The sequence below is a fragment of the Maylandia zebra genome, linkage group LG15 (assembly GCF_041146795.1).
Source record: "Maylandia zebra isolate NMK-2024a linkage group LG15, Mzebra_GT3a, whole genome shotgun sequence".
NCBI lineage: Eukaryota > Metazoa > Chordata > Actinopteri > Cichliformes > Cichlidae > Maylandia > Maylandia zebra.
The window spans coordinates 22,962,417-22,978,646 of NC_135181.1; the positions used below are offsets into that span (position 1 = coordinate 22,962,417).

At 41.5% G+C, this 16,230-nt stretch overlaps 2 protein-coding genes across 4 annotated transcripts in view; both read left to right on the plus strand.

Moving 5' to 3' along the window:
• Positions 1-4,892, plus strand: part of galnt14 (UDP-N-acetyl-alpha-D-galactosamine:polypeptide N-acetylgalactosaminyltransferase 14 (GalNAc-T14)) — a 238,557-nt gene extending 233,665 nt beyond the window's left edge. Inside the window, exon 15 of the mRNA XM_076874145.1 lies at positions 2,283-4,892. Within this exon, the coding sequence (XP_076730260.1) occupies positions 2,283-2,441 (159 nt within the window). The 3' untranslated portion in view covers positions 2,442-4,892. The remainder of the gene's footprint in view (positions 1-2,282) is intronic.
• Positions 4,893-6,680: 1,788 nt separating this feature from the next.
• angel2 (angel homolog 2 (Drosophila)) lies at positions 6,681-15,509 on the plus strand. 3 transcript variants are annotated; one of them, XM_004568416.3, is made up of 9 exons: positions 6,681-6,900; positions 8,246-9,141; positions 9,617-9,828; positions 10,442-10,511; positions 11,038-11,468; positions 11,729-11,864; positions 12,882-12,951; positions 13,083-13,216; positions 13,869-15,509. In XM_004568416.3, exons 2-9 carry the CDS (start codon positions 8,253-8,255, stop codon positions 14,030-14,032), a joined length of 2,106 nt encoding a protein of 701 aa, XP_004568473.2. In that variant the 5' UTR covers positions 6,681-6,900; positions 8,246-8,252; the 3' UTR covers positions 14,033-15,509. The 3 variants fall into 3 exon arrangements, with proteins under 3 accessions (XP_004568473.2, XP_004568474.2, XP_004568472.2); XM_004568417.5 differs by lacking the exon at positions 6,681-6,900 and adding an exon at positions 6,943-7,627 and having other exon boundaries at positions 13,896-15,509; XM_004568415.4 differs by lacking the exon at positions 6,681-6,900 and adding an exon at positions 6,947-7,627.
• The last annotated feature ends 721 nt before the right edge of the window (positions 15,510-16,230 follow it).

The following is a 16,230-nucleotide window of genomic DNA, read 5'->3' on the forward strand; positions in this document are numbered from 1 at the left end:
TGAAAGGCAACAAAAGGCTTATGAACTTTAATGTGCAGTACTTAAAAGAGAGACAGTGATGTGTAGAGAAAGACCAACGCAACATGTTACTCTCTATAGTCTGCTGGAGCCGACACTAATGAGTTGAATACTAATTAATTTACTTTTAATTATCCCACCGTCTTTTTTTTTCAATTAAAAATCTCGGCGGCCCGTTGCTGTACTCTGATGGGCATGTCATCTTGACAATGCCGCAGCAGACCCACAATGCACTTCTACAGAACAAAGCTGATTTGTGTGTGTGTGGGTCTGTGTGACTGTGTGTGTGTGTCTTTACAATGCCTCATGAGATCAAGATACATGACAGTGATATGCTTCAGAGGCTCAGCAAATACAACATGGCCGCTCCGAGCCAACGTAAGCATAAAAACACTGATACAAGGAGATAACCACACAAACGTGCAAATTATGAAACACAAAGATACAGATATCACACAAATGGCACACACACACAAATAGTTTCTATTTTTCCCTCGTTTTGTCTCTCTTCTTTTATCTTTTATTCTGTTTTTCTTTGTCTGTCTCAGATGGCTGGGTTTCAGACCCACTGCTAGATAAAAGCCTCTTTTCATGTCTGATCATATCTACTGCTTTGTTTCACAGCTAAAGAATCCAGCTATGAATAATACACACACACACACACACACACACACACACACACACACACACACACACACACACACAGTGTCTATCTGGTCAAAGAGCCACTGGATTGTTGAAAAAGTCAGGAGACTTCTCCATCTAGTGGTGACTGTGGGGAATCACATGCTGTCCATTGTAAACTGAAAGCGGTCAGAATTTATGATTACCTTTTAATCAATAAATGTAGAGAGTATAATTAGATGTGGAAGTACAACCATAAATATGTTTTTATTACCAGGTGGCTTCAAGTAAAGTTGGTGGAGTCATGTGAAAAATGTTAGTCACTTTGCATCTGTAGAAAATGATTTTAATGAATATTAAAGGTGAGAATAATTTCGCTCCTGACAAAAACACAGCTTTTAACATTAGTCTGAATGATTCCAATCAAACAATACAAACAATTATTGAAGTATTATTTGAGTAAAAAGGGAACAAATATCATCAGTGAAAGCAGTTGTAAGCTATTGAGCTGGCACATTTAATAACTCCACCAGGGAGCCTGAATCAGTGTTTGATTTGTTTTTATTATTAGGATTACTTAAATTACTTTCTTTTTTCATGAACATTTTAACAGCAGTTGAGCTTGACACAACTTAGAAGTGATTTTTGGAAGAATATTTTACCATTGTAAGATCCTAATCACTTATATGGACATGGGTCATAGACAGGCTGGAGCCCAACTCAGCTATAGGAGTGTGAGAGGCTGAGTACACCCAAAAGCACAGCCATGCACACCTAAGGCCAGTTTAGAATCACCAATTAGCCCGAGTCATGAGTCCCACTAAAACCCACACATCCACAGGGAGAACATGGCCCAGCTGGATGGAGGATATATATAAATCAGTGAAAACTTGCACTTTTCATACTTGTAAAATCTGCATACACATGCACTTCTGAAAGTAAAGATTTGATCACCAATAACAGCGTTCAGGATTCAGTGAAGCGTGCTTCTCCGACGGGTCCTCTGATGAGAATTGTGGTGCTAACCTCTGTTTGGTGGTCATCGTGCGGCGTGCGGTTCCTGGGGATTTCTGCTGAAGCATCCTGTTTTTTTTTCTTAGATGTTATGTTGGTGTATTGTTAGATTCGGTGGCGGCTGTATAGCCTGCATATTCCATGCTTTCTAAATTACTTCAGTGACTTGAGCGAGGCCTGCCATTCAGTGCCGTGTGTGCAGGTGTAACCCCTAAAAAACGTTTTCTTTTCATTTTCTTTTTTATGCGAAAGAGTGTGACATCAGCTCTGTCATTGTCAGATTCGTGTTTCTCAGCATATTTCTCTGCGGTCATACAGTAATACACCTGCTCAGCAGAGCATGACTGAAGACCTTTTCACAGCTGCTGCAGGTTTCTGCATTCATTAGATCCTCCGAGCAGCTCTTGACTGCAGTACAGCAGCTGGATCAATAGTGAGCAAAAAAAAAAATGAAGCACAGCAACAACAACAAAAAATTAATTTTTGGACTCCTTATTTGTGGTATGTTTTCCACACTAACCAGTAAATGTTTTGTTTTCTAATTTACATGAGATGATAAAGTAGTTAAGATTTTAAACGTTTGTTTTTAACTTTTTAAATGTTTTTTTTCTTCATTTTTCCTGCAGCGGTGGCAGAAGTCAGGGACTCACTTGGAGCACCTCGTCTCCCGGTTCTGCCTGGACTCGGAGATGGCTCTGGACGGGATGGACGATTCCCGAATGTTGGTGATCAGCCCCTGTGAACTGAGCGCATACACGCAAAGATGGGAAGTCCCCTTCTCCTGACCCCTGACCATGTGACCTTTACTCCCTCTTAAAAAATGTGCCCTGTCACACTCATCCCTCAACTCAAAGAGAGAATGCTGCTCACACACTGACCATGCATGAGCAATCATGTCACAGTGCTGCATCGAGGATATCTGAATAGAAAGCTGATGAAGACTTTTTTATGGGTCTTTGTAGCATGAAAAGAAATGCAGACCTTTCAGGTATAAAGACCTGATTTATTTATGAGCTGCACTGGTTTGAAATAATGTTGCTCCAAGAGAAGCCGGAAAATTGTGTGGTTTGGAGATTCAAGTGTCTGTATTGGAGAGTGAAAACCAAGTGCACCTTAAAACCCAGAACTTTCAAATAGCTGAGATGGACAAAAAAAACAAACAAAAAATAACAATCATAGAATGTTTCCTGTGTCTTTTGCAATCTGCTTTTAAAGGATGTTTAATAAGCTGGAAATTAAAACCAAGCACAGCTCGAGGTTTTATTTCAGTTGGTCAAATACCTGTCACTGTCTTTACTGCAGCATCCCAGTCGGTTTCTTACTGGGATCTAACCAGAAACTCACCAAAGTAAAGCCCCAGTAAACTGCACAAAATGTGAAATCTTTAGTCTGTCATACCAAGCGGGATGCAATCATCTCCAGTCTGGAATATATCCTACGGTTTTTGTTTGTTTGTTTGTTTGTTTTGTTGCTTGGCTTAAGCTTTCATTTACTGCTTTGGGAATAGTCTCAGTTATTGAGGTTCTCAATTATGAGAACACTTTATGTACAAGTAACCCCTGTGATCCTAAAGCTCTGGCTCCACCCTGCTCTAAATGCTCCGTTTCATACCATTTTTTTCAACGGTAGGCTCTTTGTGATGTCAGTGAGAGAGGATATTCCTAAAGTGAGCACAAAAGCCCCACCCATCTTCTGTTCAAACCTTCTGTTTGCAAGGGGCAGCCAATCAGAAGAAAGTAAGCTTACAACAGCAGCTCCTAGTTTTTGTGGCATATGCCCCATTTTAGAAGCGCAACACTCTCGAGAGTTTAAAAAAAAACGAGGATGAACGATAACAAAGGATCTTTGTGTGAGGTACAACTCCTCTAATGTTGACCTTTAAAGGTCAGTGCAGCAGCATCAGCTAACTATTTTTGTATACTCTGCCTAGTAAAAGCAAACCCAGTTTCACTTCATATTTTTCACCAGGTTGACAGTGTCCCACCTGCAGTGGCTCTGTGCCCCACCTACAGGACCTGCCCCACACTTTAAGAAACATAGGCTTAAAGGGTGGGTGGCCTTAAAGGAACAGGAACTAAAATGGCCTGTTTCAGAGAGGATGAACTTAGGAGCTGTACCAAGTATGAGATAAAGAAAGATTATTTTGAACTATGAATGATGCAAAGCCACCTTAAATGACTAGAATTGCTCAGTGCTCAGAGTAGAAAAGCGCTATTTAAATATGCCAAAACATTTACCATTTACCAAATAAAAATTAAGAAATGGGAAAAGGAATGCTGACTTTTAGAAAGCTTTGCACCTAAACACAGTCTAGATCTAGAGTAGTTTCTGTACGCCAACCAAGGCTGCCTACTCTGGGACTGCTAGAATTCCCATATTGTTAGTGTTATAGGGTTTGCACAGTGGATGGAGCATTTTAATGGGTTCTTTAAATGACTGTAACTTCCCCATTGAAACTTGGCCTCATGCAGCTCTCTTGGCCATGTGAATAGCTTTGATTGCAGAAATATGAGGAAGAGGATGAAAAGGAAAGAAATAAACAATGAGGGGAGTCACATTAGGTAACACAAAACCTGAAATTTAGAGCACGCCCTGGCTTAACTACAGGGCGTGAAAAGCAGCATGAAAGCAGACAGGACAGAGCTACAGGTGCAAATATGGACAAACAGTCACAGTGGAAAAAAATATGTAAGAGGAAGAACAGCATGAATGCAGCACATGTCAGAATATCTACATGCTGGTAAATCAAATCAGCAAATTTCTGATTCCTGTTGCCCAAATGAAGCAGCTGCTTCACACAGCTGCTGTGCATGTGAGACTTTTTATACACAAATGAGATTTTTTCACCATAATTACAAAGTATTGATATTTATCAGGCAAGTTTGGTAAATTAATAAAAATGATGCTATTTAGGGTTTATTTTAATAAATGTGTCCACTCTCGAGGTGTGCTATGATGCAACCAAACCTTTTGTTTTTCTCCTACTTGAGATTATTTCTGAGCACTCTGAATGGGCACGAGGTTGGGCTGGTGGAGCTCAAACCTGTGGGAAGAGTCAAAATCCAAACTGATGTTAACTGCAAGTCTTCTCTAAATCGCCTCTCTGTCTGTTCACAATGATTTTTAAAAATTGTAGAACTTCTTTGCGGTTCAGTTACATAATGTGTTTGACATCTTCAGCATCAGTTTGATATCCTGTTTGATTCCTGAATCCTGAATAAAGCTTTTATAATGGCTGTTTCTATTTTATTGACATGCTTATTGTGCAAACTGTGAGCTGCTGTTGGTGCAAACACGGTGCTGCTCAAAATATTTACAAAACTACAACTAATCTTTTCTTATGTTTTACCCTTTACACAGTTAGGTCCATGTTTGGACTATGGCACATTTTCTTGTGATCGTGCATCCTCACAGTAGACTTTATATTAATTCATTAAATTTAAGGGCTTTAAAGCACTGCAGAAACAGGTTAGAATTACACAGCCTCATGTTTGTTTATAATGCAAGTATGGTGTCATATATTAGCTTCAGAAATACAAGGGTATTTCCTTTGAGATCTGCAGCTGTGGTTGTGAAAGCTCTGTGTTTAACTTCAACAGAAATCAGTTTATCTTATGAACCAACTGGTTTTGAAGGTCACACCTTTATAACCAGTTGTACATCCTTTATAACTAAGAGTGTCTTTGACAGTGAGGACCTGACTGTTCACACACTGGCTGTTCTGTCCTACATCAGCGTCACATAAAGCAGAAGCCCTGGATGAACAGTCATGTCAAAACACTCCTCAAACCACGCAAATCTGCTTTTAGGTCCACCATATTACCAAATTCAGGGGGCAGTCCAACACAGTTGTGGACCTGAGCATGCATTAACAAAAGAACTAAACACCTTCTTCTCACACTCAAAGTCCACTTTAATCATTCCTGTACCCAAAAAATAATCTACAAACAGCCTCAACAACTTCCACCCCAATGCACTCATACCTGTGATCACTAAGTCCCTGGAACAGCTGGTCTTAAAGCACATAAAGGCCACCCTTCCTGTCTACACCCCCCACCTCTCTGCTGACCTCTCCTGGGCTGCAAACACCTCCACCTCCTACCTGAGAGTGCTCAAAAGGAACAGCATCTCTGCAAAACTGCTGGTGACCTCCATCACTCAGTCATCCAGAGCATCCTCACATACTGCACCACAGTGTGGTTCACACACTGCTCCCAGGATGAGTGGAAGAGGTCAACACAGTGCAGGAGTTCATCAGCTGCCCCCACCCCTCGGTTGCAGACATCTATACATCCCACTACTGCTGCAGAGCTAATGCAATCACACAAGACTCCACCCATCCTCCATCCCACCTCCACCTGTTTGATCTGCTGCCCTCTGGGAGACTCTACGGGTCCATCCAAACCAAGACTAGCAGACTCACGAACAGTTTCTTTCCATGAACCATCGCTGTATTGAACACACGTGCACCCCAGCCAAACTCACAAACTCACACATCAGTACTGCTCACACTCATACAACACACACGTGCGCCCGCTTTCGGATCTATATAACCCCTGTACATTTGTATAGTTTTATAGTTGGTATTCTTGTTTTTATTGGGTTTTTTTTTTCTAATTTATTCTAAATGCTACTACCATGTAGCTGCTTCTAATTTCATTGAATCTTTGATGTTTAATGACAATTAAACAATTCATGACAAAAGGATTCTGATTCTGTTTGGTTTAAGTTTCTTTGTCTGCTTTAAGAAGTTTCTTGTCATGAACACAGACCATTGTCAACACACAATGGTCCGTACTGCCCAGATTTTCGAGTTTTAAATGCATCATTAGGCTCTCCGTCCGTTTACACGAGCCTTCATGTAACTCAAAAAAATTCTGTGAATATACACATGGGGACGATTTTTGTGCTGACACCATAGTACTCCAAATCTGAAAATTAGCTAGAAAATTCTTCATTTGTGAAAACTGGGGAACAAAACTGGAACGAGGCAGGGTTTGTTTGTCCAAACACACACACACACACACAGAGAGATACCGTTCATTGCCTCTGTGCCCACTCCTCAGCTCTAACAAACCACTGCTTCTCTAGCCACACTCAGCAAACTATTACTCCGACACAAGACAGCTCTATTTCAGATTTCAACGACGCATTATAACAGAAAATGACACAGACTGGAAGGTGACATTTTGTGTTTAAAGAGGCTTTAAACGACACCGCTGTCTTCGAGAGGCTCGCTTTTACGTAAGTACAATGACCTTTGTTTTAATTCTTCATTCACGGCGCTTTCAATAAAGAATCCTAGCTGTTGACATAATTCACGGGTTTCTTTAATAATGAGTCGCTATCGCTTTTAAACTGATAACCTCAACGTTTGAAGTGACATTTCATAATGCGCTCGATAAAAATGTATAAGCAATGGTAAGTTACGTTGCACCCGGACCACTTTCCGCACCGTACCCGGTTGTCTGTAGTACCTTCAATAGTTTGAATCATATCACTCACTGTTAACTAACTCAAGTAAAAGACTACAACATCCAGCGCGAGAAAGAGACGCATGCGAGAGTGATGGTGATGCATTTATGTAGCCTTGAAAATGTTGGGAGTTGCGCTACCAGCTTTGGCAAAGAGCAAGATTCCTCTGTAAAAGCGGAGTGTTTGTTTCGTTAGCTGTCATCCCACTCTTTAATATTTGACACACCTTTTTTGTAGCTACACTGGTACGTTAGCACACAAAATTTGCGCCGTATGTTGTCCCTGTTGGATTTGACGAAAATACTGACGGTACATGAAGCCAACGCCTCATTCCGCGCTTTGTTTTTACGTTTAGTTACGTAGGATTTCGGGGACTCGACTTGTCTTGATCTGACTGCAGATTCAAACTCAAAGGTCGAAACTTCCATCCTGTTATCTCGTTGTGTCTGAAAATGCACCCAAGCTGAGGCTTAAACAAAGTCGCCGATGACGACACGTAAGTCGACGTGAGCTAGCAGCTCCGGGTTAAAAACGAATCACAGTGTTTGAGTTCTGTTAATTTTCAATGCGGTTGAAATCATTTATAACAAACGCAACGTCAACTTCTGATTGGTGATTCGTCCTTTTAGTATTCGCCTACTCGTTTGTTGTGTAATCCACATTTAAACACACATCAGTTTTAACTAGAAGTGCTCCAAAACAACCAGGGAAGCAGCAGGTAGTTAGCAACTAGCTTAGCCATCGCTGCTTCTGGTAGCTGTCATTTCAACAAAGCAGCTAGAAAGTTGCATGTTTAATGAAGAGTTCATATAACAGTTTTGATAACATGTTCTTGGACACCCCTGGGCTTTTTGCCAGTTATTTTTGCGATTTTAAACTAAATATATGGTTTTGAAAGTAATTTTTGCCTCCACTTAGATCATTCTCTCATCGTGTTATTTCAGACAATAAGTTATCCTTAAATCTAACTGGCAGAAAATTTTTTTTATCATTTAATCTAACCTGCAGTTAGATAAAAGACATATGGATGTAAAAATAGCAAATTCTCACAACTGAGAACCTGCAGACATCGGCTCCGTGTATTGATTCCCCCCCCCCCAATGTCTCCCTCCAGTCATCCCATGTTCCTTCGCCGGCTGAGCTCTTTGAGCTCATCTTTCCCACCCTGCAGTCTTCCTGCTCTTTCCCAGGCCCGCTTCAAGAGCAACACTGATTCCTCTGCGTCCTCCTTCCTTCCCCAATTCATTCCCACCCCTCATCCATGGTGGTCGGTGCCAGGGTTTCCACCCTGGCCTTCTCGACTTCCCCACTCCCACCCGTCTGCCCTTGAATCTTTCACTCACAGGGCATTACACCCCCTGAACATCAACCTTGGTGACTTTGGTGCTTGCCGCTCATTCCACACCTCTGCAGACCACTTGATGGAGTTCCCCGACAGAGACAGAGGGCCGCCCTACAAACGGAGGAAGAGTGGAGAGGAAAGAAAAGAACAAAATAAAGAAAAGGAGGGACCCAGAGGAGGAGCAACAGAGGGTAAGGAGGGAGGGTCCAAGAGGGAGCACCATCACCTAGATTCCAGAAAAGATGGCAGCCTTCGATCTAGTCACCACTTCAACGATGGAACTAAAGACAGAGTGAAGAATAATGTCGGGAAAGATGTCAGAGGGGAAACCAGCAGAGATAAAAATGTGGAAAGGACTAAAAGTGAGACTAAAGACAGACAGCGAAGAGAGAGTGCAGACAGAGATCATCATCATTATCATCGTCATCATCATCAGCAAGAAGGACATAAAGAATCACAGCCAGTGATGCACAAACCCAACCAATGGTTCAAAGGGAGGGGGTCTCAGGAGCTGGATGGGCCTCACAGGGACACAAAAGGGACTTCAGAGCAGCAGAGGGATGGATGTAGTGATGGAGGGCAGCCTCGCAGCACCACTTGCCCTTCAAACCTGGGGCAGGTACCTGGAGGAAACACGCAGCCCTCTCCACCAAGAAGGGCTGTGAAATGTGAGTCCTTTTGTTAAGTATAATTACAGTTTTGATGTGTCTTTTCTGCTGCTTGAAAACATGTTGGAAGCAGAGTCTCCATTAAGAGATCAGCTAGGAAATTTTCCCTCCACAGAGCAATAATCTAAATCTGAAAAAGTCCAAGTAAAAGCAAAGGTGGAGGTCCTGTCTGTCCCACAGTGGGAACCCTTTTTGGGGAAAGCAGCTGAATCATGTCAAAGACCAGAACAGCAATCTGGCCTGTGGTTTGGAAATGGACATTTTGACAGATTCAATCCTACTTTTGTGTTCAAAACAGGCTGTGAACCTGCATGGAGACGGTGCCTGTTTCAGTGTAATTAACTGGTCAATACAATTCAGACTAAAAGCAAATTGCACACAGAAATGGCTAATTCTTGTCTTCTGGCTGCAGATTCTATTTCTTCATATTTAGAGATTATATTTCCAGCTCTCCATTTGTCTCATCTCTCCTCAGCTCTTCAAAGACACTGGGAGTCCTGCAGCACTGACCTCCACCCACCAGGCGACAGTTCAGTCTTTGACTTCTCGGTGATGTCCTACAACATCCTCTCCCAGCAGCTTCTGGAGGACAATGCCTACCTGTACCGACACTGTGACCCGGACGTCCTGCCTTGGGAATACCGACTGCATAACCTACTGGCAGAGATCCAGCACCACAATGCTGATGTGAGGGGATGCAGTGTCATAAAACGTATTAATACGTATAGTTTAATGGTCTCAGGAGGAAGTTTTGCCCTGATGTTCAGTGGTAAACCTGGGCTGGGCCATAAAAGGAACATATTATCTACTGGTTACTGGCAATTAAACTAATCAAGTGTTCATTTTTTGGGGAGAGTTTATTCATTCCACTTGTAATGATGACTCTTCTCTTTTACTTCTGTTGTGCTTAAGTTTAGAGAGTTACATTCAGTAAAACCTGTTAGGAGTTTGGCCATCACAAGTTACAGGCTGTGCATCCTGATCTTTTAAATATCTTGTTACTCATCTTATCAAAACTTATAGGCTGCACTGGATCCTTTATCTGATCCTTTATCCTAGGTTATTTGGAGTTGACATTAACGTATCGATTAAGCCCATTTAAAGCAGAAGTGAAATTGTTGCCACAGAGTTTGTAACACACAGTGGTTCAAAGTCATTGTGCTGCATCATTAATAGGAGTTGCAAACCACCAGAAAACAGCAAAATGCACAGAAGGGTGTTGGTAAACGTGTCCATATACTTTTGGCTCTTCATCATAAATTTATGAGAGGTTTTTTTGTTGTTGTTTTTTTTTTTTTAGATCCTGTGTCTTCAGGAAGTGCAGGAGGACCACTATGAAAACCAGATTAAGCCTGCTCTCCAGGCACTAGGTACTGCTGCTCATTTTTGTGTGTACATGTGTGTGCTTGGGAGGGCCGTTAAAAGTGAAAGACAAAAAAAGTGAAGACAGATAAATCTTCCCTAACTAGTGCAAACAGACTGTATATTAAAGATGGGTAAAGCGACGTTATTGCCACTCACTGCTTTTCGGAGTCGAGACTCGAGCATTTTGCTCCTTTCATTTCATTTCTCTTTTTTTTTAATCGATCTTCTGAGTTGTGAGTCTGATCACAAACTCAGTTTCACTGTCACACCCTAATTCACAACCTGCTTTATTGGTTATTTTACTTCAGATGGATCTGAAAACTCATCATTAAAGTGTTTTCTGAGGTTGAAATGTTATATAAAGCATGCTGAGCTGGTGGGAAAAGCAATATATAAGAGCCAGCCCAGGTTTAAGGCCTTTTTGCTGTGGTAAAATTTGATATAATTTGATTGTTTCTGTCTGTGATATTTCTTTGTCATTTATTCATGATATTTTTAAGATAATAACCCATCTTTGTGTGTGTTTGTCAGGTTATCACTGTGAGTATAAAAAGCGGACAGGAAAGAAACCAGACGGTTGTGCCGTTGTCTTCAAAACCTCCCGCTTCTCCCTCCTCTCCTCCAATCCCGTCGAGTTTTTCCGGCCCGGCGACACCCTCCTCGACCGAGACAACGTGGGATTGGTTGTGCTGTTGCGACCTAACAAGAGCTTCAGTCATTTAAATCCCTCCTCATTCATCTGTGTCGCCAACACCCACCTTCTCTACAACCCCCGGCGAGGTGACATCAAACTGGCCCAGCTGGCAATCTTATTGGCTGAGATCAACCGACTGTCCCGCCTCCCAAACGGGCAGGTTAACCCAGTGGTTTTATGTGGGGATTTTAACTCTGCTCCCTGGAGTCCACTGTACAGTTTCCTGACCACAGGCTGCCTGCAGTATAGTGGAATGCAGATTGGCATGGTGAGAATATTGTGCCACTCACAAACTGATCAATTAACTTATAGTTAGTAGACATTCTGGTCGTTGATGGTCATTCATGCAAAACTGTCATCTGTGGTTTTCAGTTCAGTAAATCCAATTTGTTTTTGCCTGGTTTCTGTCGCCTCACAGTGTCCATTTCCCACTCATCAAAAAAAGAAATACTCGATGCTTCAATCCCCAACACTCACTTCTCCGTTTTGTTTTTCTTTCCCCCTTTTCTTTTCTGGGTGTTTGTGTAGGTGTCAGGTCAGGAAAACAGTCCCAGAGGTCAGCGTCTCCTCATGTCTCCAATCTGGTCTCCCAGCCTGGGAATAACCCATCAGTGCCAGTATGAAAACAAAGCTAGTGCTGAGACCTCGCCCACCAGCCCTACAGGTAAACTTTGGAAAAGCTGTTTTCTCAAAAGAATTCTGGAAAAAGTCAAAAGATTCCAGCCGGCTCGTTGTTCAGGGAGGTGGTTTCTCACACTTAGAGCACAGTGGGAGTCGGTTTGCGTCAGCTGCACTTCAGGGCATATCGTGCCTGGTTTACGTGAGAGAGATGCCTGAGTGGAACATGCAGCCGGCAGGATAGTTGACGACCACTTGCAGTTTCTGCTCTTTTCTCATACGGTGCTGTCAGAAATCCCACATCACTGTGTGCTCGTGAGCTGGCAGGTTAAAGACGCAAGGTGTCTGAAAGCACTTCCAGTAGTACACTGTGCACGCTACATAATCAGCTGCTTAGTGTGCAAAAAGTGTGAGAAATGGTTCAAGTCGAAGAGCTACTTCTCGATGATTTTACACTGAATGATCTTCCTGACTCGACCCTGCCTGTTTATCCAGGCCTCAGACTGGTGCTAGTAGTGCACTGGCTCGTGGACTCCCTGTGGCTGCGTTTAGCTCTGTCTCAAAGGACTTATTAGAAATCAAAATATAGCGAATCCTCTAATAATATAGAACTGTATCAATGGTTTGCTTTTTTTCTCCTCTCCTTCAGCTATTGAGGGCACAAAGTGTCCAACCATCCACTTCCAATTTTCTGACCATTATGAGTACATCATGCCTGTACTGGTATACTCCAGATAGCCATTTTTGTCGGTATGAACATATGTATGTACTTAAAATAATAAGTGTAATTATGTGTGCTTCTCTATCGGATGATGTCTAGAAAAATTCAGGCCTCCAAAGCTTAACCTGCATTTAATTTAACATCCACTTCGCAGTGCAGCACGTGATTAGGCAGGTTTGACTTTGATCTCCATTTGTTTAATCTTTTATTCAGACTTTGCTTAGAAAGTTACTCATGTTGTCCTGGATTGTCGCCAGTTTGCCTGAGAGATGTTAATAGAGTTTAGTGATTAGTGTGTTGAACCTCGTCACTAACAACCGCCTGTCCTTTTCTCTCCGTCAGCTGTAGAGGGAGCGATCTCTAATCTCAGTGTGGAGGATCTCGCTGCCAAAGCTGCTTATGAATTCAGCAGGTAAAGTCTCGCCGTCCTTCTCTCGTCACTCCCTCCTCCTTTCATTTCTGCCTTTTTAGTTCTCAGTAATTGAAAAGCTGGTTGTCGCCATAATAAAAATGGACAAACTCTCTCTAACCACGCGTATGCAGAGCGTGGAGGATCGAGCACAGCCTGAAGCTGCAGTCGTCTTATCAACATCACCTGATGCCTGACAGGAGACCTGAGATCACCACCTGTCACTCCCGCACGGCCCTGACAGTGGATTACATCCTGTATAGTCCCGGTACGCTCTCTCACAAACACACAAACACACAAAGGTCAGATTTTCTTTAGTATTTCTATTAGTATTTAAGTCTTTTAAAATCTCAGACTTTAAAGATAGGTACATTTCCTTTAATTGCTGTAAGCGTCTATATTGGCAATAATATGCTTTCTGTAGATGATCATGGGTCCGTCTGGGAACAAATGTCTCTAAAAGGCTGTTAATAGATTGAGCAGGCTGTTAAATCCTTTACATGTACAAACCCTTTCACTACTGCTGCTGAATGTGCCTTTATGGCTGTTTTTAGCTTCCATATCCAAATGTCCTTTGTTGACACTGAACCCTCAAAACTGTGACAGAGGCGTGAGAAATAAAAAACTTCTGTATGAGTTAATGTGAAAGGGTGACTGTTGTTTCTCTGCTTGGAGTGGCTTAAAAATGAGATGTGCTGTTTAAATGGAGTCGATTTCCTACTTTTTTATGGGTTAATTCATTTATTTGTCTTTATGTTACCATACCGTCACTGGTGACTTTTCAAACAGTAAGATCTTAAAGCTGTATTAAGTAATACCTGCTGGAAGCCACTATCTCTGAATTCCTTCTGCTTCTTCTTTAATCTTTAATCTCTTTAATTCAGTTTCTCTCTTTTCCCTCTGTCCTTTTTCTCTGAAAGATTTCGTTCCACCTCCCTCACTTCCAGGTGGGCGGGGCCTCCAGCTGCTGGGCAGGCTGTCATTGGTCGGCCAGGCGGAGCTCGAGGAAGTCAACGGCCTGCCTAACCATCGGCACTCATCGGACCATCTCCCTCTCCTCGCTCGTTTCCGCATTTGGTGCTGAAGCGCTGCAGGTCCACTGAGGAAAGTAGGAATGTTCAAGGAATCTGCAGTTTCTTCCCCACATAAACAACAAAAACAGGATGAACATTAAATGCTGGGGTGTTTAATTCAGTATGTGATTTTATTATTAAAAGGGAAAACCCTTTTCAAGTCCTCTCCAAGAGTGGCTGCAAGTTAAATTAATGATTTCATACAGATTGCTTCACGGAGTTACAACAATATTTATTTTTCTCTATTTTTTGTGATTAAACTATTGATACTATTTCTACCCATCTATACTATTATTACTTTTCATGTCTTGTTATGGGATGAAAAACAAACAGAAGGTAGAGGAGGAGCCTAAATCCCCGTTGAACCACTTAAATTATAATTTGTGATGTTTTCTCCAAAAATGCCCCATCTTTAAGTGGCAAAATGTTTAAGTCTGCTTATGAAATGAGACCCACTTGCTAAATGGCTTTGTGCAGAGGACTTTCACCTGAGAGAGTGGGGATGCTTATGTGGTGGGAGGAGCTTGAAGCGTAAGGAGAGGTATCTTTCTAAAATAACATTTTTTTTTCTTAGTTTAATTTATTTTTTTTGTTCAGGCAGGAAAAAGTAATTATGTTAAAGCTTTTCTTGTTTTTCCTGCTGCATGGTGGCGCGTCCCATTTCTTAACCCCAGCAGGCGGTTGTTTTCCTGCACATTATGTTCAGGGGTTTTAACTAAAAGTTTAGGTCTTGTTCTTTAAATGATGAGTAAAAAATGAATTCTGGCAGTCTGGATTTCCCCTGAAATGATTAACGTGTTCATATCTCTAAACATCCAAATGATCATCATTTTAAAGCAGTAGTAACATATTTAATTTGACATTTTTCCCACCATGTAGAGATGTTTACCATATTTTCTTTCTTTTGTTTTTTAATAAATAGAAAGTTTTCTTTCTTACTAATGTTTCCTTTCGAGCTGTATCGATGAAGGGATGGATTTTAAGTCACTTTTTAAAGCTGAACGTTTACTGTAGTGCTGCTAATTTGGAAAACTTGATCATTTTCTTTTGATAACAAGACGGTGCTCATTCTCCTTTAAAAACTAACAAAATATAAATAAAAGTTTAGCTTGTATTTCTAAAGATCTTCAGAAATATCTCCTGTGTCGGTTGCATCACAGCCATGTAATGATTTTCTCTTATATTTCACAATGTGCCAAAAATTAAACTAAGCACTATACAGCACTCAACTAGTTCTCATATATTTCAATTATTTATAGTTAAATTAAGATGTTATATGGAAAACATGGATGTATATGTCCGCTGAGGACTCTAAATTTTAATTCTGCATAAATATCAGTATGGTCGGTTGTTACTGGAGTGGTCTTGTGTCATATTTTCACACATGTAAATACTGAAAATAAAGACTGGATGTATTTTTGTATCATTTTAAGGAGTTGATTTTTGCTGGAAGTTTACACTTTGTAAATAAAAGTTCTTTTTCTATTACATTTACCTTTGGTTTCAATCATTTTTGCATTTTATACACTGACTTCTAATAAAGCTTTAGCACTTTTTGTTTTGGTTTTTTACAGTAGTTTTTCTCGGGCTAGCTTAACAGACTCATTGGACTGTAACTGCTCATATTCAAACCATTAATTTGAAAATGATGTGGTAGTTGTTATTTTGTGTCACACACTTTAGTTGTTGTGGTTGTTATGTGTTGATATACATTTGGTGTATTAAGTTAGCTCATGTATCTTGTCAACCTACCATCGGCTTTTTTGCCCTAATAAGAAAAAACGAAATAAGTGAACATGTGGTGCCACTCATTGGTTACTAAAGTCCTGTTTGAAGCCTCGCGTTCAACGTTTTCGTTGTCACCATTTTGGTGTTTTGAAACTAGATGTGAAAAGTGAGGCTTTGATGTCACTGAAGCCAACTCGTGGCTCAAGAGTTGGGAGTTTGCCTTGTAATCGGAAGGTTGCCGGTTCGAGCCCCAGCTTGGACAGTCTCGGTCGTTGTGTCCTTCACCAAGACACTTCACCCGTTGCCTACTGGTGGTGGTCAGAGGGCCCGGTGGCGCCAGTGTCCGGCAGCCTCTCCTCTGTCAGTGCGCCCCAGGGTGGCTGTGGCTACAATGTAGCTTGCCATCACCAGTGTGTGAATGTGTGGATGACTGGATATGTAAAGCGCCTTGGGGTCCTTAGGGACTAGTAAAGCGCTATAT